This window comes from Pleurodeles waltl, chromosome 5 (assembly GCF_031143425.1).
Source record: "Pleurodeles waltl isolate 20211129_DDA chromosome 5, aPleWal1.hap1.20221129, whole genome shotgun sequence".
Classification (NCBI taxonomy): Eukaryota; Metazoa; Chordata; class Amphibia; order Caudata; family Salamandridae; genus Pleurodeles; species Pleurodeles waltl.
The window spans coordinates 967632176-967655773 of record NC_090444.1 but is presented as its reverse complement, the minus strand read 5'-3'; the positions used below and the strand labels follow the sequence as shown (position 1 = coordinate 967655773).

General features: G+C 45.2%; 1 protein-coding gene across 1 annotated transcript in view; it reads left to right on the top strand.

Annotated features, from left to right (window-relative positions):
* The window catches only part of HNRNPLL (heterogeneous nuclear ribonucleoprotein L like), a 104276-nt gene that overhangs the window by 47172 nt on the left and 33506 nt on the right, over positions 1-23598 (top strand). Inside the window, exons 11-12 of the mRNA XM_069235096.1 lie at positions 1082-1139; positions 1226-1324. Coding sequence (XP_069091197.1) covers positions 1082-1139; positions 1226-1324 — 157 coding nt within the window. The remainder of the gene's footprint in view (positions 1-1081; positions 1140-1225; positions 1325-23598) is intronic.

Genomic DNA, 23598 nt, shown 5'->3' with positions numbered 1-23598 from the left:
TTAAAAATTGAAAATTAGTGGTATTTGTTCCAGTAGGTGTAGTAATGCATAGTGGTGTAAGATTCTCAATACCAGGCTCTATTTAATTTTTTTCCTTGAACCTATTTTTTTGTGTGTGCTTCAGTTAGCAAAATGTGGGATGGGTCTGGAAGCCCTGCAGAGTATATGGGATTTTAACTCTGACAAACTATTCCATTAATATTCTCACCTTCCCTGGAACGTGCTTCAAATGGCTCTCTGCTAAGTGCAAGTGTACCTATGTACTACTGGCAGATGCCTCTTCCAGTGTAAATTTAAGGCGACCCTTGAGGTGGGTACACAGTAAACCACCAATGCCATTGTAATTAAATGCAGGTTAGAGTTCTAGCTTGTATAGTGTGCAGTCCTTATAATCCACCAAAAAGAACACTGCTGACATCTTTGTTTCTGGCTTTCTCTGTGTAGCGGATGTAGTCTTGTTTGCCGGTGCTCAATAAAGTCTGATTACGAAGTGCATTAAATCAGAAAGGAGAGGTTCTGATTTGATTGCAATGTTTTTTGCATACAGTTTCCGTATTGCAGTTTCAGGTTTTTTCCCCTGGCTTCAGAGTCAAAAATATATCAACCTCTCAGGCTGAGGCAGTCCTATTGCCCTCATTTATTTACAGTTGTCTTAAATGAGGTGGTTAAATATAATGCTAGTGAGTTAGCAAAGATCTAGTAGAAATTACACGTGTAGCCATCCGGGTCACTGGCTTATGTAGTTTGATAGATTTAATAGCTGTCAGTACCTTAAGCTGTGTGATGTACGCCTCCAGGAAGCGTCTGGAATCTTGGGTCGGCCACACAAGCGGCACTGATATCTGATGTTTTTGGAGGGAATCATCTGTTGGAGTTGTACAGGGCACTGAAGGAAGTGAGGATACAGCCATTCAGAAGTTTCATTTCACAGTATGTGTATTCTCCAGCATCTGCTTCGCCAGGTGGAATCTCACTGTTGCCTGAATCGCACATGGTCTCCCCCCTTTTTTTTTTTTTTGTGAAGCAGTGACATTTCTGCTTCATCTATTTTCATATAAATTGTGCATATTTTATGTTACAGCTTTGTGAAGAACACGAAGTTCCGATGTTTATCAAATGCAAAGTGTTTGATGCTAAACGTACGTATTCCAACCTGCCTTGAATTTTGCAATTCAAATTTATTTTACTTTTAACACACTCAGTAACTTGAAATGTTATATTCTAGCTACTGCTAAAACACTCTCGGGTCTATTAGAATGGGAATCCAAGACGGAAGCAGTGGAAGCACTAACTATACTGAATCACACTCAGATACGAGTTGCAAGTAAGTGGATGATTATTTACATTATAAATGCTTTTGATTCAGAAAGAAAATGTGTGAAACTTAGTTTTACTTGACTACGTTCATAACCCTGTGAAATGTGACTGTGCATTCTGGTGTAATGCTCTTTTACGTAACTGTGTGTAAGAATCCACAATGCTCTCCAAAACATTGAAAAACTTGACCTACCTCTTTACTGTTGAGCATAGCCCTTAGGCCTAGCCTTCTACATTTTATGCCTTCCTAGGCTAGTCAGTAGATTATGACATCCTGTTAACTTTTATATCTATGTATTATTTCTTCTAATCTTGCCTTTTGATTTACCTTGCTACTTCTTTTAACCTCATGGATCGTGGTGGAATGCCTTGATGGAAATGTTTCATTAGCTTCCTTTGAAATGCAATTTCAATAATATAATGTACCGTTTCTTTCCAGCACTGCGTCTCTATTCAGAAATTTGCTGTTTGCATAGTACAGTACATGGCAGTCCTGCAAGAACTTTGCACCTTTGTCATTTGTTCATTGGACCTAAAGTTTTCCTGACTCCAGACTTGTCTGATGCTTCTCTAGTATCTGACGGAGTGCGATTGTTTAGATTATGCAGTATTGTTCATTGTGTGGATAGTGGAGCAACTATTTGGCTTATTCTCACTAGACTTCACAAGACTTCACAATGCTTACTGACTGATTCCGCATTGCGATGTTTGCAAGACTTTTTTTTTTTTTGCAGTACCCAGAAAAGCAAGCGCTCCTTGGTTATAAGCAGGCACGAAAAATCTATTACAGCGGGGGTGCTTGTGTGCCTGGTACAATGAGATTCATTTGCTTAAGGAGACCAAAAAAGGAGGAAGCTTTAGTTCAGTACTTTTTGTTTGTGTGGAAGCTGTTTGAAGTTCACTTGCACCACAGCTGCTTGCTGCTGAGAGATGTTTGCAAGACCTTTTCGCGACCAAAAAAAGTAAGGGCCTCTTGAAATGAGTGAGACATCTGCAGAAGACGATTCAACTAATGCTACACTTCAGTTCCCAAACCCTCGTTCTGGAGGGATACTATTCCTTCCACTCAGGAGACACCCCTCAAGCCCTGGATCGCCCCTAAAATGCTTGCTGGCCGTTGCACTTTTTTGTGTACATGCTTGGAGGGCTTTGGTAGGGATACAGCGGTGTACTCCTCACTGCCAGATGTGATGCACCTACACCTCCCTATTTTAATTTCACTGCCCTGGGCATCGAGGCAGATGTATAGCTGAACTTTTTTCTCACTGCATAATTATCATCATAACTTAATTTTGACCACCAGGATCATAAAAGCACACAACATAAACCTTCATCAGTTTACATCAAAAGTTAACAAAACATCAGAGTAAAATTTTACACGCGGACACGCCAATTATTCTGCACAATCCTTGAGTTTTTCAACTATTCAAAGCCTTCGTTGGAGGGAAGGAATTTGTGTGCTTTATGGGCCCCTCTCTCGGAAGAAGTCTATCAAACCATTCAACATTAAAACCATATATAAAACATTTCAAATTTTAACACCTAAAATAAATCAGAATATTGCTTCCAAAAGTACACAGCTGTTTATTTATTTGTTTTGGCCATCCAACTGGACTTATGCAAATTAGCAATAGAGTGCAAAGAGTCCAACATAGTCTTTATATTATGGGAGTTCATAAAAGAGTATACTAAGGGCTAATTAGTTCTAAAGGGGTATAATCAAAAGTTAAAAAATAAAAATAACTGGCTTCATATCCTTTTTCAAGGCCTTACCCTTTATCTCTCAATGGCAAATACAAAATGAGCAATAGACCTACCATTTTCAAGATGGAACAAATTATCTGCGCCAGTTCTCTGGCTTGTATACTTACTTTACCAAATCCAGACTGGAGAGATTATCCCCCTGGCCCTTTGAAAGCCATATGCCAGGCAAAAAAATATGTGCTATGGATTCAGAAGCCCATCCGCAGGTAGGATAGAAGTCACCCCAGGCACCGCTTGCAACCACTTACTGCAATTTTATGCAGAGATTTATATCTACATTGCGAATACAATTTTCAGGCAAAAGGAGGAGTTATCTTATTGGCTTCTATTGTGGGAATGGTTTGAAATCTAGAAATTCCTTGGAAACGGCGCCATCACAATTTGGGAATTGAGCAGCCACAAATTCCCTTTATTTTTAACACCAATTTAATTTTCCTGAATGCAAAATTCAGGAACACTGAAGTCTCTCTCTGTCTCTCTCTCTCTCCCCCTCCCCGCCGTAAGGCTGTTGCCACCTTTGTAAATACAGTCCTTTTATGAATCTTTAAAATGTTCACTGCTTGCTGGATCATTAGTGGATTCAATTTTTGCAATTACATAGCCAGTTAAAATGTTCTAACGTAATCAGTTTGAAACCTGTTCCACTAGATCCTTGTTCACATACAAATTATTCTTGCAGTATTTTTGTTTTGCAAGGCTAAAAATAAAAAACTGTGGTCTTTGAGCTACTCTGCCGTAATCCCTGTTTTGGACAACGCATTAAAATTTGTAAGCCCTCATTGGATTTCGGAAGCAATAGTCTGTCATATGCAAAAAACGCTGCAGGCATCCTCCATCCACCCATTTTTGGTGAGTCGTATGCATTCCTATCCAAACACTCCACAACACCATTGATATGCAAAGAAAACGCAGCAGGGGCACAAATCCAAACCTTGTATATTCCATGAATAACCCTAATTGGGTCTCGCATGACTCTCAGAGTGTAAACTCGTTAAGATGTCCAACAGATTTGGAGGAATGCTCATCTCATTCAAAACCATCCATAGCTTACCCCCTTAGGGACCAGATCCGAGACTGCACACACGTTGACATAAGCAACGTGCAGTCTGCCCCTGTTAAAACCTGAAGTCTTCCAGTAAAGACTATTTAAAAACAGAAAATCGGGTCTATGGTACTAACACCACTTTTGAAAACTGTTAGTACGTTGTAAAGAAATGGCTCCCCGTTGCAGTTACCCCCCCACTTTTTGCCTGATACTGATGCTGACTTGACTGAGAAGTGTGCTGGGACCCTGCTAACCAGGCCCCAGCACCAGTGTTCTTTCACCTAAAATGTACCATTGTCTCCACAATTGGCACAACCCTGGCACCCAGGTAAGTCCCTTGTAACTGGTACCCCTGGTACCAAGGGCCCGAATGCCAGGGAAGGTCTCTAAGGGCTGCAGCATGTCTTATGCCACCCTAGGGACCCCTCACTTAGCACAGACACACTGCTTGCCAGCTTGTGTGTGCTGGTGGGGAGAAAATGACTAAGTCGACATGGCACTCCCCTCAGGGTGCCATGCCAACCTCACACTGCCTGTTGCATAGGTAAGTCACCCCTCTAGCAGGCCTTGCAGCCCTAAGGCAGGGTGCACTATACCACAGGTGAGGGCATAGGTGCATGCGCACTATGCCCCTACAGTGTCTAAGCAAAACCTTAGGTTCGATGGCATATGTTGCTGCAGATACACATGTTTGGCACAGTCCGCTGCCTGGTGTTGGGCTCTGAGTATTACAAGTTGTTTTTCTTCGAAGAAGTCTTTTTGGTCACGGGACCGAAGGACTCCTCCCTCCTCGGCTCGCATGGGCGTCGACTCCATCTTAGATTGTTTTTTTCCGCTGTCGGGTTCGGACGTATTCCTTTTCGCTCCGTGTTTCGGTTCGGAAAGTTAGTCAGAATCTCGGAAGAAAGCGTCGGTATTGTTCCGTTCGGTATCGGGATAGTTAGGTACATCGACACAGATCATCGGAAGACTTTGGGGTAGTTTCGATCCTCCATCGGGGCCTGGTCGGCCCGACCGCGTGCGACATCGAAGCCGATGGAACGGACCCCGTTTCGTTTCTGCCCAAAATGTCACAGTAAGTATCCTTATACAGATCAGCACTTGGTCTGTAACTTGTGCTTGTCCCCCGAGCACAAGGAGGATACCTGTGAAGCCTGTCGAGCCTTCCGGTCCAGAAAAACACTCCGGGACCGAAGAGCCAGGCGTCAACAAATGGCGTCCACGTCGACAAAACAACGTTTCGACGAGGAAGAGGAAACATTCTCGGTTCCGGAATCAGAATCCGGAGACTCCGACGTCGAACAACAGCAACAAACTGTGAGTAAGACGTCAAAGTAAATCCATCGACAAACCGAAAGCCCAGGGGACGCCACTGCCAACAGGCCATGGCTCGACCCATAAAACAGGCGACCCGTCGAAGGCGCCGAAAAAGGGCACGCCCATAGCGAAGACACCCGACTCCGGTCGAGGGACCGCCATGGAGCAACCTCGGAGCCGAGAAAGCGGCTCCGAGAGACAAAAACAAGATACCGGCACCGAAAAACATTGGCACCGAGAATCCATGCCGAAGGGAACAAAAATTCTGTCGGTGCCGAAACCGAAAAAAGATTCTCTCTCGGCGCCGAAAAATACCACACCTTCATCCTACTCAGAGGAACAAGGAATAAGTGGCCAAATGCACAGATTTGGACAAGAGCTCCAAAGTGTAGAATCGGACTACACACAAAAGAGACTGTACATCCAGCAAGACACAGGGAAGATATCAACCCTTCCCCCAATCATGAGGAAAAGAAGGATCGGACTTCCAAAGGATGACGCACAACCACAAGCCAAAGTGGTTAAAAAAGTCACGCCTCCGCCCTCTCCACCACAGGCATCGCCGGCACAAACACCGCCACAAATGCACTCACCAGCGCAAACTACCATAAGTCATGACGATCATGATCAAGACGCTTGGGACCTGTATGACACCCCAGTGCCGGACAATGATCCCGAGTCATACCCCACAAAGCCGTCACCGCCAGAGGACAGTACCTCATACTCGCAACTGGTGGCTAGGGCAGCAGAATTCCACAATGTCCAACTGCATTCCGATCCTATAGAGGATGATTTTTTATTTAACACCCTCTCGGCTACACACAGCCAATATCAATGTCTCCCAATGCTACCAGGGATGTTACGACACGCAAAACACATTTTTGAAGAGCCCGTAAAATCAAGAGCCATCACCCCAAGGGTGGATAAAAAATACAAACCACCACCCACAGACCCAGTGTTTATTACTTCGCAGTTACCACCTGACTCCGTGGTAGTAGGGGCAGCTCGCAAGAGAGCAAATTCACATACATCTGGCGACGCCCCACCTCCGGACAAAGAAAGCCGAAAATTTGATGCGGCAGGAAAAAGAGTAGCATCACAGGCAGCCAACCAGTGGCGCATCGCAAATTCACAAGCGCTGCTGGCCAGATATGACCGCGTACACTGGGACGAGATGCAACTTCTCGTAGACCATCTTCCCCAGGAATACCAAAAAAGGGCGCAGCAAATAGTTGAAGAGGGACAAACGATCTCAAACAATCAAATCTGCTCTTCACTAGACGCAGCCGATACTGCAGCAAGAACAGTCAACACTGCTGTCACCATAAGGAGACACGCTTGGCTACGCACTTCAGGCTTCAAACCTGAAATCCAGCAGGCTGTCCTTAATATGCCCTTCAACGAGAAACAACTTTTTGGCTCTGAAGTGGATACAGCCATTGAAAAACTTAAAAAGGACACAGACACGGCCAAGGCCATGGGCGCACTCTACTCCCCGCAGAGCAGAGGCTCTTTCAGAAAAACTCCATTTAGAGGGGGGTTTCGTGGCCAACCCACAGACACCACCAGCCAACAAACAAGAACCACACCATATCAGGGTTCCTTCCAAAGGGGAGGTTTCAGGGGATATCGGGGGGGTCAATTCCCAAGGAGTAGGGGAAGATTCCAGACTCCAAAAACACCTCCACCTAAACAGTGACTTTCAAGTCACGCAACCCCTTCACTCAACACCAGTGGGGGGAAGACTAAGCCAATTCTACCAATCTTGGCAACAGATTACAACAGACAATTGGGTATTAGCAATAATCCAACATGGCTATTGCATAGAATTCCACAACTTCCCACCAAACATCCCCCCCCAAAACACGCAAAATGTCACCACAACTTTTAGAACTTTTAGGACTAGAAGTTCAAGCACTACTGCAAAAGGATGCAATAGAGTTAGTACCAGTACAACAAAAAAACACAGGAGTTTACTCCCTGTACTTTCTAATTCCAAAAAAAGACAAAACATTAAGACCAATATTAGATCTCAGGACACTAAATACCTACATCATATCGGACCATTTTCACATGGTCACACTACAAGACATCATTCCACTGCTCAAACAGCAAGATTACATGACCACATTAGACCTAAAGGATGCGTACTTTCATATACCAATACACCCTTCTCACAGAAAGTACCTACGGTTCGTATTCAAAGGAATACATTACCAATTCAAGGTGTTGCCATTCGGAATAACAACTGCACCAAGAGTGTTCACAAAATGTCTAGCAGTAGTAGCAGCACACATCAGGAGACAACAGATACATGTGTTCCCTTACCTAGACGATTGGCTAATCAAGACCAACACAGTAAAAAAATGCGCAAACGACACCACATTTGTCATACAAACCCTTCACAAACTGGGGTTTTCCATCAACTATACAAAATCACACCTAGAACCGTGTCAAACACAACAATATCTAGGAGCAACCATCAACACATCAAAAGGAATTGCCACTCCAAGTCCACAAAGAGTGCAGGCATCCCACAAGGTAATAAGTGCTATGTTTCCAAACCAAAAGATACAAGCAAAATTTGTGCTAAAACTTCTAGGCATGATGTCATCATGCATAGCCATTGTCCCAAACGCAAGACTACACATGCGACCCTTACAACAGTGTCTAGCATCACAATGGTCACAGGCACAGGGTCAACTTCAAAATCTGGTGTTGGTAGACCGCCAAACATACCTCTCGCTTCTATGGTGGAACAGCAAAAATTTAAACAAAGGGCGGACATTTCAGGACCCAGTGCCTCAATACGTTATAACAACAGATGCTTCCATGACAGGGTGGGGAGCACACCTCAATCACCACAGCATTCAAGGACAATGGGATATACACGAAACAAAATTTCATATCAATTACCTAGAACTGTTAGCAGTATTTCTAGCGTTAAAAGCCTTCCAACCCATAATAACACACAAATACATTCTTGTCAAAACAGACAACATGACAACAATGTATTATTTAAACAAACAAGGAGGAACACACTCAACACAATTGTGCCTCCTAACACAAAAAATTTGGCAGTGGGCGATTCACAACAACATTCGCCTAATAGCACAATTTATTCCAGGAATACAAAACCAACTAGCAGACAACCTTTCGCGAGACCACCAACAAGTCCACGAATGGGAAATTCACCCCCAAGTTCTGAACAAGTACTTTCAAATTTGGGGAACACCCCAGATAGATTTGTTCGCAACAAAAGAAAACTCAAAATGCCAAAACTTCGCATCCAGGTACCCACACCGCGAATCACAAGGCAATGCTCTATGGATGAGTTGGTCAGGGATATTTGCGTACGCTTTTCCCCCTCTCCCTCTCCTTCCATATCTAGTAAACAAGTTGAGTCAAAACCAACTCAAACTCATACTGATAGCACCCACATGGGCAAGACAACCTTGGTATACAACTCTACTAGACCTTTCACTAGTACCGCATGTCAAACTACCCAACAGGCCAGATCTGTTAACACAACACAAACAACAGATCAGGCATCCAAACCCAGCATCATTGAATCTGGCAATTTGGCTCCTGAAATCCTAGAATTCGGACACTTAGACCTCACACAAGAATGCATGGAGGTCATAAAACAAGCTAGAAAACCTTCCACTAGACACTGCTATGCATCTAAGTGGAAAAGATTTGTTTACTACTGCCATGCCAATCAAATACAACCATTACATGCCTCTACTAAAGACATAGTAGGATACTTACTACATTTGCAAAAAGCAAATCTCGCTTTTTCATCTATAAAAATACACCTCGCAGCAATATCTGCTTACCTACAAACTACTCATTCATCGTCTCTATTTAGAATACCAGTTATTAAAGCATTCATGGAAGGGCTAAAAAGAATTATACCACCAAGAACACCACCAGTTCCTTCATGGAATCTTAACATCGTCTTAACAAGACTCATGGGTCCACCTTTCGAACCCATGCATTCCTGTGAAATGCAATATCTAACCTGGAAGGTCGCATTTCTCATTGCAATCACATCCCTCAGAAGAGTAAGTGAAATACAGGCATTTACCATACAAGAACCATTTATTCAAATACACAACAATAAAATAGTTCTAAGAACAAATCCAAAATTTCTGCCAAAAGTAATCTCACCATTCCATTTAAATCAAACAGTAGAATTGCCAGTGTTCTTCCCACACCCAAACTCTGTGGCTGAAAGGGCACTACATACATTAGACATCAAAAGAGCACTAATGTATTACATTGACAGAACAAAGCTAATCAGGAAAACAAAACAACTGTTCATAGCTTTTCAAAAACCACACATAGGAAATCCAATCTCTAAACAAGGCATTGCTAGATGGATAGTCAGATGCATTCAAACATGCTATCTTAAAGCCAAAAGAGAATTGCCTATTACACCAAAGGCACACTCAACCAGAAAGAAAGGTGCTACAATGGCCTTTCTAGGAAACATTCCTATGAGCGAAATATGTAAGGCTGCAACCTGGTCTACGCCTCATACGTTTACTAAACACTACTGTGTAGACGTACTAAATGCACAACAAGCTACAGTGGGCCAAGCTGTACTAAGAACATTATTCCAAACTACTTCAACTCCTACAGGCTAAACCACCGCTTTTAGGGGAGGTAACTGCTTTATAGTCTATGCCAAACATGTGTATCTGCAGCAACATATGCCATCGAACTGAAAATGTCACTTACCCAGTGTACATCTGTTCGTGGCATTAGTCGCTGCAGATTCACATGTACCCTCCCACCTCCCCGGGAAGCCTGTAGCCGTTTAGAAGTAGATCATAAATCTTAAACATCTGAACATTTGTAAATAATTATTAGAAACTCTTAACGTACATACATATTCACTCCATTGCATGGGCACTATTTATACCAAACAACTCCATCCTCACCCTCTGCGGGGAAAACAATCTAAGATGGAGTCGACGCCCATGCGCAATGGAGCCGAGGAGGGAGGAGTCCTTCGGTCCCGTGACCAAAAAGACTTCTTCGAAGAAAAACAACTTGTAATACTCCGAGCCCAACACCAGGCAGCGGACTGTGCCAAACATGTGAATCTGCAGCGACTAATGCCACGAACAGATGTACACTGGGTAAGTGACATTTTCAACATTGTAAGTGCAGGGTAGCCATAAGAGTATATGGTCTGGGAGTCTGTCAAAAACGAACTCCATAATGGCTACACTGAATACTGGGAAGTTTGGTATCAAACTTCTCAGAATAATAAACCCACACTAATGTCAGTGTTGGATTTATAAAAAAAATGCACACAGAGTGCATCTTAGAGATGACCCCTGTATTTTACCCAATTGTTCAGTGCAGGACTGACTGGTTTGTGCCAGCCTGCTGCAGAGAGACTAGTTTCTGACCCCATGTGGTGAGGGCCTTTGTGCTCTCTGAGGACAGAAACAAAAGCCTGCTCTGGGTGGAGGTGTTTCACACCTCCCCCCCTGCAGGAACTGTAACCTAGCATTGAGCCTCAAAGGCTCAGGCTTCGTGTTACAATGCCCCAGGGCACTCCAGCTAGTGGAGATGCCCGCCCCCTGGACACAGCCCCCACTTTTGGCGGCAAGTCCAGGAGAGATAATGAGAAAAACAAGGAGGAGTCACTGGCCAGTCAGGACAGCCCCTAAGGTGTCCTGAGCTGAGGTGACCCTGACTTTTAGAAATCCTCCATCTTGCAGATGGAGGATTCCCCCAATAGGATTAGGGATGTGCCCCCCTCCCCTCCGGGAGGAGGCACAAAGAGGGTGTAGCCACCCTCAAGGACAGTAGCCATTGGCTACTGCCCTCCCAGACCTAAACACACCCCTAAATTCAGTATTTAGGGGCTCCCCAGAACCTAGGAACTGAGATTCCTGCAACCTAAGCAGAAGAGGACTGCTAAGCTGAAAAACCCTGCAGAGAAGACGGAGACACCAACTGCTTTGGCCCCAGCTCTACCGGCCTGTCTCCCCACTTCTAAAGACCCTGCTCCAGCGACGCGCTCCCCAGGGGCCAGCGACCTCTGAATCCTCAGAGGACTGCCCTGCTCTAGAAGGACCAAGAAACTCCAGAGGACAGCGGCTCTGTTCACCCAAGACTGCAACTTTGTTTCAAATGAGCAACTTTAAAACAACTGCGTTTCCCGCTGGAAGCGTGAGACTTGCTACTCTGCACCCGACGCCCCTGGCTCGACTTGTGGAGAAACAACACTTCAGGGAGGACTCCCCGGCGACTGCGAGACCGTGAGTAGCCAGAGTTGTCCCTCCCCCCCCCCCCCCTAAACCCCCACAGCGACGCCTGCAGAGGGAATCCCGAGGCTCCCCCTGTCCGCAACTGCCTGACTCCCAGATCCCGACTCCTGGAAAAGACTCTGCACCCGCAGCCCCCAGGACATGAAAGATCGCAACTCCAGTGCAGGAGTGACCCCCAGGAGGCCCTCTCCCTTGCCCAGGTGGTGGCTACCCAGAGGAGCCCCCCCCACCCCCCTCTTGCCTGCCTGCATCGCTGAAGAGACCCCTTGGTCTCCCATTGATTTCAATTACAAACCTGACGCGTGCTGCTGAGGGTGTACTTTCTGTGCTAACTTGTTGCCCCCCCCCCCCCCCCCCCCCCCTGTGCCCTACAAAACCCCCCTGGTCTGCCCTCCGAAAACGCGGGTACTTACCTGCTGGCAGACTGGAACCGGGGCACCCCCTTTTCCATTGAAGCCTATGCGTTTTGGGCACCACTTTGACCTCTGCACCTGACCGGCCCTGAGCTGCTGGTGTGGTAACTTTGGGGTTGCTCTGAACCCCCAACGGTGGGCTACCTTGGACCCAAACTTGAACCTCGTAGGCGGTTTACTTACCTGCAAGAACTAACAAACTCTTACTCCCCCTAGGAACTGTGAAAATTGCACTATCTAGTCTTAAAATAGCTATATGTGATATATGTGAAAACTGTATATGCTATTTTGCTAATTCAAAGTTCCTAAAGTACCTACCTGCAATACCTTTCATTTAAAGTATTACATGTAAATCTTGAACCTGTGGTTCTTAAAATAAACTAAGAAAATATATTTTTCTATACAAAAACCTATTGGCCTGGAATTGTCTGAGTGTGTGTTCCTCATTTATTGCTTGTGTGTGTACAACAAATGCTTAACACTACTCCTTTGATAAGCCTACTGCTCGACCACACTACCACAAAATAGAGCATTAGTATTATCTCTTTTTGCCACTATCTTACCTCTAAGGGGAACCCTTGGACTCTGTGCATACTATTCCTTACTTTGAAATAGTGCATACAGAGCCAACTTCCTACATACGTCGTCATCCTGAAACCACTCTTGGGATGAGCCAACACGTTTACAAAAAAATCATTGTATTGTAATAGTATGTTCGATGGCATCTGTCGCTGTAGATACGCATGTTCTGCAATAGCTCGCCATCTGGTGTTGGGCCGGAGTGTTGCAAGTTGTTTTTCTTCGAAGAAGTCTTTCGAGTCACGGGACCGAGTGACTCCTCCTTTTGTCTCCATTGCGCATGGGCGTCGACTCCATCTTCGATTGTTTTTTTTTCCGCCATCGGGTTCGGACGTGTTCCTGTCGCTCCGAGTTTCGGAACGGAAAATTAGCTAATTTCAGAAGATTTTCGTCGGTATTGTTGCGTTCGGGATCGGCGTACTTAGATTCCACACCGCATCGAAGATCGAAGAGCTCCGGTGCCCTTCGGGGTAGTTTTTCGATCCTCCGTCGGGGCCTGGTCGGCCCGACCGCGTGCTGAAGAACGCCGATGGAACGGACCCCGTTCCGTTTCTGCCCCAAATGCCACAATAAATACCCCTACACAGACCAACATTTGGTCTGCAACCTGTGCCTGTCACCTGAGCACAGCGAAGACACCTGCGAGGCCTGTCGTGCGTTCCGGTCCCGAAAAACACTCCGAGACCGTCGAGCCAGAAGACTTCAGATGGCGTCCGCACCGACAGCCCAACGGGAGTTCGAGGAACAGGAAGAGGAAGGTACCTTCTCGATCCAAGACTCGGACTCCGAAGGATTCGACGATACACAAACCGTGAGTAAGACGTCGAAATCCACTCAGAGGAACATTTACAAGGCCCAGGGGACGCCACTGCCACCAGGCCATGGCTCGACCCATAAATTCGGTGACCGACCGTCGGCACCGAAAAAGGCCCAAACAGTGCCGAGATCGTCCGACTCCGGTCGAGACACCGGCACGCAGCCTTCTCGGGACCGAGAAAGTGCTGGAGACAAGCCTCGACACCGAGATGCCGGTGTGGACACGGCTCGACGCCGAGACAGCGGCACCGAAACAGATCGACGCCGAGAGGTTTCGGCCCCGAAAAGGAAAAAAGTCACCTCGGAGCCGAAAAAACACGCACACAAAGTTTCGATGCCGAAACAAACTGCAAGCGACCCAGCTTCAGGCTCTTATACAGAAGAGCACTCGCTAACCTCCCAAATGCAGAAGCATAGGTTTGAGGAAGAGCTACAAGCAACTGATGTGGACCATACGCAAAAGCGTATCTTCTTTCAGCAGGGGACAGGAAAAATAAGCACCCTTCCCCCCATTAGGAGAAAGAGAAGGTTGGAGTTCCAGACGGAACAAACACCACAACCAAAAGTGGTGAAAAGAGTTACCCCACCACCCTCTCCTCCGCCCGTGATTAACGTTTCACCAGCACAAACTCCATCACACTCCCCAGCTCACACCACCATGAGCCAGGGTGACCAAGATCAGGACGCATGGGACCTATACGACGCCCCAGTGTCAGATAACAGTCCGGAGGCATACCCTACAAAGCCATCTCCACCAGAAGACAGCACCGCGTACTCTCAAGTGGTGTCTAGAGCAGCACAATTTCACAACGTAAGCCTCCACTCAGAACAGGTCGAGGATGATTTCTTATTCAACACACTCTCCTCCACCCACAGCTCATACCAAAGCCTGCCTATGCTCCCTGGTATGCTCCGGCACGCAAAAGACATCTTTAAGAAGCCGGTCAAAAGTAGGGCAATCACACCAAGGGTGGAAAAAAAGTATAAGGCGCCTCCTACGGACCCGGTTTTCATCACTACACAGCTGCCACCAGACTCTGTCGTTGTAGGAGCAGCTAGGAAAAGGGCCAGCTCTCACACATCTGGAGATGCACCACCCCCAGATAAAGAAAGCCGCAAGTTCGATGCAGCTGGTAAAAGAGTCGCAGCACAAGCTGCAAACCAGTGGCGCATCGCGAAGTCCCAGGCACTACTTGCGCGCTATGACAGAGCCCACTGGGACGAGATGCAACATCTCATTGAACATCTGCCCAAGGACTTACAAAATAGGGCAAAACAAGTGGTTGAGGAGGGACAGACCATCCAACAACCAGATACGCTCCTCCATGGACGCTGCAGATACAGCTGCACGGACAATTAATACATCTGTAACTATCAGAAGGCATGCATGGCTCCGAACGTCTGGATTTAAACCAGAGATTCAACAAGCAGTTCTCAATATGCCTTTTAATGAAAAAGAACTGTTCGGTCCAGAAGTGGACACAGCGATTGAGAAACTCAAAAAAGATACGGACACTGCCAAAGCCATGGGCGCACTCTACTCCCCGCAGAGCAGAGGGAATTACAGCACATTCCGTAAAACGCCCTTTCGAGGAGGGTTTCGGGGTCAAAGCACACAAGCCAGCACCTCACAAGCCACACCGTCCAGTTACCAGGGACAGTATAGAGGAGGTTTTCGGGGACAATATAGAGGAGGGCAATTCCCTAGAAATAGAGGAAGATTTCAAAGCCCCAAAACCCCTACTACTAAACAGTGACTCACATGTCACTCACCCCCTCCACACAACACCAGTGGGGGGAAGAATAGGTCATTATTACAAAGCATGGGAGAAAATCACTACAGACACTTGGGTTCTAGCAATTATCCAACATGGTTATTGCATAGAATTTCTACAATTCCCTCCAAACATACCACCAAAAGCACAAAATTTAACAACACACCATTCCAATCTCCTGGAGATAGAAGTGCAGGCACTATTGCAAAAGAATGCAATCGAATTAGTGCCAAACACACAAATAAACACAGGAGTTTACTCACTGTACTTTCTGATACCAAAGAAGGACAAAACACTGAGACCAATCCTAGACCTCAGAGTAGTGAACACTTTCATCAAATCAGACCACTTCCACATGGTCACACTACAAGAAGTATTGCCATTGCTAAAACTACACGACTACATGGCAACTTTAGACCTCAAGGATGCTTATTTCCATATACCAATACACCCATCGCACAGGAAATACCTAAGGTTTGTATTCAAAGGAATACATTACCAATTCAAGGTACTGCCTTTCGGATTAACAACCGCACCAAGAGTCTTTACCAAATGTCTAGCGGTAGTCGCTGCACACATAAGAAGGCAGCAAATACATGTGTTCCCATATTTGGACGACTGGCTAATCAAGGCCCATTCGTTCATACAGTGCTCAAATCACACAAATCAGATCATACAAACCCTCTTCAAACTCGGGTTCACCGTCAACTTTGCAAAATCCAACATTCTGCCGCGCAAGGTACAACAATACCTAGGAGCCATAATAGACACATCAAAGGGAGTAGCCACTCCAAGTCCACAAAGAATTCTAAATTTCAACACCATCATACAACGCATGTATCCAACACAAAAGATACAGGCAAAGATGGTATTACAACTCCTAGGCATGATGTCTTCATGCATAGCCATTGTCCCAAACGCAAGACTGCACATGAGGCCCTTACAACAATGCCTAGCATCACAGTGGTCTCAAGCACAGGGTCACCTTCTAGATCTGGTGTTAATAGACCGCCAAACTTACCTCTCGCTTCTGTGGTGGAACAACATAAATTTAAACAAGGGGCGGCCTTTCCAAGACCCAGTGCCACAATACGTAATAACAGATGCTTCCATGACAGGGTGGGGAGCACACCTCGATCAACACAGCATACAAGGACAATGGAACGTACATCAAACAAAACTGCATATCAATCACCTAGAACTTCTAGCAGTTTTTCAAGCACTAAAAGCTTTCCAACCAATAATAGTTCACAAATACATTCTCGTCAAAACAGACAACATGACAACAATGTATTATCTAAACAAGCAGGGGGGGACGCACTCCACGCAGTTAAGCCTGCTAGCACAAAAAATTTGGCATTGGGCAATTCACAACCAAATTCGCCTAATAGCACAGTTTATACCAGGGATCCAAAATCAACTCGCAGACAATCTCTCTCGATCATCAACAGGTCCACGAATGGGAAATTCACCCCCAAATTCTGAACACTTATTTCAAACTCTGGGGAACACCTCAGATAGACTTGTTTGCGACAAGGGAGAACGCAAAATGCCAAAACTTCGCATCCAGATACCCACACAAACAATCCCAAGGCAATGCCCTATGGATGAACTGGTCAGGGATATTTGCTTACGCTTTTCCTCCTCTCCCTCTCCTTCCTTACCTGGTAAACAAACTCAGTCAAAGCAAACTCAAACTCATATTGATAGCACCAACTTGGGCAAGGCAACCCTGGTACACAACGCTGCTAGACCTATTCGTGGTACCCTGCATCAAATTGCCCAACAGGCCAGATCTGTTGACACAGCACAACCAAAAGATCAGACACCCAGATCCAGCATCGCTGAATCTAGCAATCTGGCTCCTGAAATCCTAGAATTCGGGCACTTACAACTTACCCAAGAATGTATGGAAGTCATAAAACAAGCCAGAAGGCCATCCACCAGGCACTGCTATGCAAGTAAATGGAAGAGGTTTGTTTGCTACTGCCATATTAATCAAATACAACCATTACACACAACTCCAGAACATGTAGTGGGTTACTTGCTTCACTTACAAAAATCTAACCTAGCTTTCTCTTCCATTAAAATACACCTTGCAGCAATATCTGCATACCTGCAGACTACCTATTCAACTTCCCTATATAAGATACCAGTCATTAAAGCATTCATGGAGGGCCTTAGGAGAATTATACCTCCAAGAACACTACCTGTTCCTTCATGGAACCTAAATGTTGTCCTAACTAGACTTATGGGTCCACCTTTTGAACCCATGCACTCCTGCGACATACAGTTCCTAACCTGGAAGGTGGCATTTCTCATCACCATTACTTCCCTAAGAAGAGTAAGCGAGATTCAGGCGTTTACAATACAGGAACCTTTTATACAACTACACAAAAATAAAGTCGTCCTAAGGACCAATCCTAAATTTTTGCCAAAGGTTATTTCACCGTTCCATCTAAATCAAACAGTGGAACTTCCAGTTTTCTTTCCACAGCCAGATACCGTAGCTGAAAGGGCACTACATACATTAGATGTCAAAAGAGCATTGATGTATTACATTGACAGAACAAAAAACATCAGAAAGACTAAACAACTCTTTATTGCATTTCAAAAACCTCATTCAGGAAACCCAATTTCAAAACAAGGTATAGCCAGATGGATAGTTAAATGCATCCAAATCTGCTACCTTAAAGCTAAACGACAGCTGCCCATTACACCAAGGGCACACTCAACCAGAAAGAAAGGTGCTACCATGGCCTTTCTAGGAAACATCCCAATGCAAGAAATATGTAAGGCAGCCACATGGTCTACGCCTCACACATTCACCAAGCACTACTGTGTAGACGTGTTATCCGCACAACAAGCCACAGTAGGTCAAGCTGTATTAAGAACATTATTTCAGACTACTTCCACTCCTACAGGCTGATCCACCGCTTTTGGGGAAATAACTGCTTACTAGTCTATGCAGAACATGCGTATCTACAGCGACAGATGCCATCGAACTGAAAATGTCACTTACCCAGTGTACATCTGTTCGTGGCATCAGTCGCAGTAGATTCGCATGTGCCCACCCGCCTCCCCGGGAGCCTGTAGCAGTTTGGAAGTTACCTTCAATTATTTATATATGTGTCATCTCAACCTTAAATAGGTGCATACTTAGTCACTCCATTGCATGGGCACTATTACTACAATTCAACTCCTACCTCACCATCTGCGGGGAAAAACAATCGAAGATGGAGTCGACGCCCATGCGCAATGGAGACAAAAGGAGGAGTCACTCGGTCCCGTGACTCGAAAGACTTCTTCGAAGAAAAACAACTTGTAACACTCCGGCCCAACACCAGATGGCGAGCTATTGCAGAACATGCGAATCTACTGCGACTGATGCCACGAACAGATGTACACTGGGTAAGTGACATTTTCATTATATAGCGCTTACTACCCCTGACGAGGCGTTGAAGCGCTTTTCGGCGAGTAGCACGCTACTCCGGCACCCAACAAGTATTAGTGATGATTAGTATTGGGAAATATGAGTACAGTTTTAGTATTATGAGTTAATTTGAGCAGCGGATATAAGAGTTTGTTAGTTAGATTGACTGACTGGAGTAATGGAGGGGTGGAGGAGGAAAGAAATCCAGAATATTTAATTGGGAGTATATCCCTCATTTACTCATCCCAAAGGTTTGGGATGAGTAAAGGGGGATGGAGGAGGGAAGAGTCTGTGGAAGGGTTAGGGAGATCCTAGTAGCAGGGTGAGATAAATAATGGCGAATTTAAAAGGGTTGTTTGGGAGGTCATGGTAGTAGAGTGAGGTTTGGCGAGTTAGATGTGGAAGGGGAGGGAAGAGCTTACGCAGAGTTATTTAGGAGATGAAAGTACTAGAATGGATTTGGGATGAGTCAGAGTGCGAATGGAGGATAGATTGATAGAGACATGACATATGATGATGGGTAGATAAGTGATAAGATGAGAGCGGGGGTTCATACATATCTAGTATAACAACCCACCCAGGAGCCATGTAATGACCCACGAACATGCCAAGCACAGAAATATATATATATATATATATATATATATATATATATATATATATATATATATACACATATGTACATACAATACATAATTAGAACCATGGGTAAATATAGTTAAACAGGTTTAAAGTGTGTGTATTTTATTGTTATGACATAGCAGTGATACATATTTTCTAAAGAACTATACATAACTAGAAATATGCACATAATCAGGAAAAAATATTTATCAACATAGGCATTTGCACTCCATAGTTGTTTGAATATGGTGGTTATGAAGGAAAGAGCCAACTCTTCAGTAGTTTTCTGAAGACAAAGTTATCTGTGGCTCTTATAGTTGGGGGTAATGAATTCCATAGTTTGGCTGCTTGAACAGAGAAGGATGTACCACATATATAGGGTGGAAATAAAATTAACCCGTGCACCTTCTTGGACAGCATATTCCAGAGTCCGAAGTGATTTTGCTTTGCCTATTAACTAACAGAAGTGTCTAGAGTTAACCCAATTAAGCATCTCAGACAAATTTGTCTGCTAGTAATTATGTTTTTAAGAACCTACAGGGGCTCAGTACCTGCTTATGGGCTTTTATAAACGACTGAGGTTCCAAACAGATTTAGCATTTGACGGGTGGTTCTAAAAAACAACTCACATTCTAAATGTGGACTGGTCATGTAGTGACACTCCAGCATATGCTTTATCCACTTGGGTCATGCACTGGCTGTGACAAAAGGACAGTTCCTGTATTTTCTTAATGAATTCCAAGATAGATCACAAAACAAACAATGCAAAATTTAGATTTTTCCAACAATTTGCTTACCACAAAGCCAAAGCCGTTTTTAAGATTAATCTCTCTGATGCGGCCATATCTCTTAAAGAATTTCTCCACATCCCGCTCCCGGGCATGAGGACTCAGACGCCCAACAAACACACAACAACCACTCATTTTGTCCTAGAAGAAACTTTCCACTACACATTCGCAACCTTTCAATCTAATTGGCTGGTAACTGCTTGAAACGTTTCATTGTCCCTTTTTAGGGTTGAGCACACAAGCACTTCATCCATGTTGTAATCTCTCTTTGGCTTTCAACCACTCTAATGTCACGCCTGTCACTGTCATTAGTTCATGGGCTTGGCTTTTAAAATCCACTTGATTTCATTTGTGAAAGGCATGCGTACATCTCCATACCCTGGAGAGTTGCATTTGACAGGGAGGTGATCCAGGGGCCCCACACTTCCACAAAGACCAAATAGGTCATTTGGGATGTTGTCAAGCCCAGGAGCTTTCTGACTGTATATCCCTGATTGCAGTACAGGAAGGGCTCACCCTCAGAATCTGCTAACATCATTAGGTTTATGGCAGTTAAAAGAAAAAAAGTTGTGTGGGAGGCCTGTACCAAATAAATGTTGAATTATTACTTTTTGACACTTCTGACTGAAGATTTCTACTGTTTCGCAGTCTCACTGGGTATAATTTAAGAACGGGTGTCCTTGAAGGACTCTGGTGCTGGAGAGCCGATGTTCTGCATTGTAGCATCTTCGTTGATGGGTATAAACATTACTGATTCACCACTGCATGTACTGGAACCTTTCATTTTGTTGTTTTTGTCCATTGTGTTATACACAATTCAGTTGGCCGTACGAGGCAGCACCCTTTTCGACCCTAGCAAGATATTTTCAGAGATGTAGACTGCCAGAGTCCAGAAGAGCGATTTCAAGACTGCATTGCTGCATCTGATATGTGAGAAGCCTAAAAGCTGTCTACAGTGCAGGAAAAAAATGCAGCTGTGAAAGGAGACTCCTGGCTAACACTCATGGGTTCCCCATACCCACAATGCACTGTATGCAGTTGCCTCCCAGCGTCCGTTCATTTTTCTGGTTTGTGAGAATGAGGTCACAACATTTGAGATGCTGCATGCACTTTTATAAATTTTATACTCCTACTTGGCCTTTTTCTTTCACTCACCGCCTCTTTTCATCTTTCTGCCATCCCTTCCTGTTAAATGCCTTTGGGAGGAAGAAATTGGCCCCAGAAGTAGTCTGCCTCAGACCCCCCCACAAGGCGCATTCCAGCTATGCAGGATTGTGAATTCTGCTGAATGCCTGAAAGGACATTAAAAGACAAAGACGTATCAGGCTGTGAGGCAAAGTTAGGGGACATGAGAGTTGAGGAACAATAAGAAAAAGATGGAAAAGTTCTCTGGCCTGGTAGCATCTGAAAGACCCAGCACATGGAAAACACTACCAGAGAGGGAGAGCTAAAGAAAAGTCTAATAGGAAAGCAAGACCTCGCCAGTCATGCTCCCCTTTATTCCAGGTCAACGTCCCACTTAACTACAGTGATGTCGCTGTCTAAGGCACCGACCCAATGTTGTCATCATCAGAGGTTGGCTAGGCACAGATGTCAGTATATTCACACCATAGTAAACTGGAGGACAACTTCAACTTTGTCTTCCTCGATGTTTGAGTTCAACTATAATGCTAACTCATTCACCAACACCAGATGTGTTTAAAAAAGGCCCTTTGTCCTTGAGCCAAGATCAGCAGAGTAGTAAACTCAGTTGAGCTAGCTGCAACAGGCTATTGTTGCAGCGTGTCCCCCCCCCCCCCCCCCCCCCCCCAGAAAATGGTCTTGGCCACTCCAAACCAGACAGCTGAAAATGAATCTCAAATGTTCTGGATCCACCTTGTTTGCTTCATTTTTCATTCAGAGCATCTCCTCCTCAGCATGCTGGCCAGAGACACTGACAGCTGTGGGCATAAAGGAGACAAAAAAATATGGCAACAGTATAGAACTAAGGGAAAATGGTACTACCCATTGAGGGTTCAACTCCGTGCTGGCAGTACCAGTTCCAACATCAGCAAGGCCAGAGGTGTCCCTTCAACTTTGGAGGACAGCACTTCTCTGGCATCAAGCAGTGACATCCTAACCCTCACGTCGCTTCCTCTACCTCTGCCCATTTGCAGTTCGGGAAGGAGTAAGATTGTTACAATGTATGGAATGGTGTGTCAAGGCTGACTGCCCTGTGCTAAATGTTGTTAGTCATGAATACTCAGTTTAAAGTACAAACCACTGCCAGTTCTTACAAAAAAACACCAAGCACTGTATTCATACCTTGAATGAAATGTCTCTGCTTATTAAACTTGTAATAAAGACAATAGAACCTCAGCATAAAGACTTAGTTCACTAATAATTCAAAAGCAAGGTTTGAATCTTAAATACGGACTCATTCTTAGAAGTTTCAGATGCTGGCCCGGCACCAAATCTAACAATAGGGCAGGCAGAATAAATGTTGTATGCAATAAAGCTGAAAGACACATTTCCACATCTCCCAAACGAAGCATCAAAGGAAGAACCTGAGATTTGTGATCAATAACTCGCACTTTCAGCACAGATTTCTTCCTCTGGCCCTTAAATTGCTTCATGCATGCTCTGTCTAGTGACTGCAGTAGCAACGCGTCTGTGAAGGTAAGTGTAGGAAGTTGGCTCTGTATGTACTATTTCAAAGTAAGAAATAGCATGCACAGAGTCCAAGGGTGCATGCGGCCGGGTGCAGAGTGCAAACAGTTGTCGGTTTCAGGTAGGAATCAATGGGGGGGGTCACTATCAGTGCAGGCAGGCACGGGGGGGGGCTTCTCGGGACAGCCACCACCTGGGCTAGGCAGAAGGTCGCCTGGGGGTCACTCCTGCATTGAAGTTCGGTTCCTTCAGGTCCTGGGGGCTGCGGGTGCAGTGTTGGTTCCAGGCATCGGGTCCCTTGTTACAGGCAGTCACGGTCAGGGGGAGCCTCTGGATTCTCTCTGCAGGTGTCGCTGTGGCGGCTCAGGGGGGGCAGGGGGGGGGGGGGGTCATCTCTGGTTACTCACAGGCCCGCAGTCCCTGGGGAGTCCTCCCTGAGGTGTTGGTTTTCTGCAGGTCGAGTCGGGTGCAGAGTGTAGTCTCGCGCTTCCGGCAGGAAATGTGAAGTCCTTGGAAGTTGCTTCTTTGTTGCAAAGAAGTAGCTGGGTTTGAACAGGGCTGCTGTTCACAGGAGTTTCTTGGTCCTGTAGTCCAGGGCAGTCCTCTGAGGCTTCAGAGGTTGCTGGTCCCTGTTGGATGTGTCGCCGTTGCAGTTTTCTTCCTGTCGGGAGACAGGCCGGTAGGGCTGGGGCCAAAGCAGTTGTCGTCTGTCGTCTCTGCAGGGCTTCAGCTCAGCAGTCCTTCTTGGTTCAGGTTGCAAGAATCTGATTTCCTAGGTTCTGGGGTGC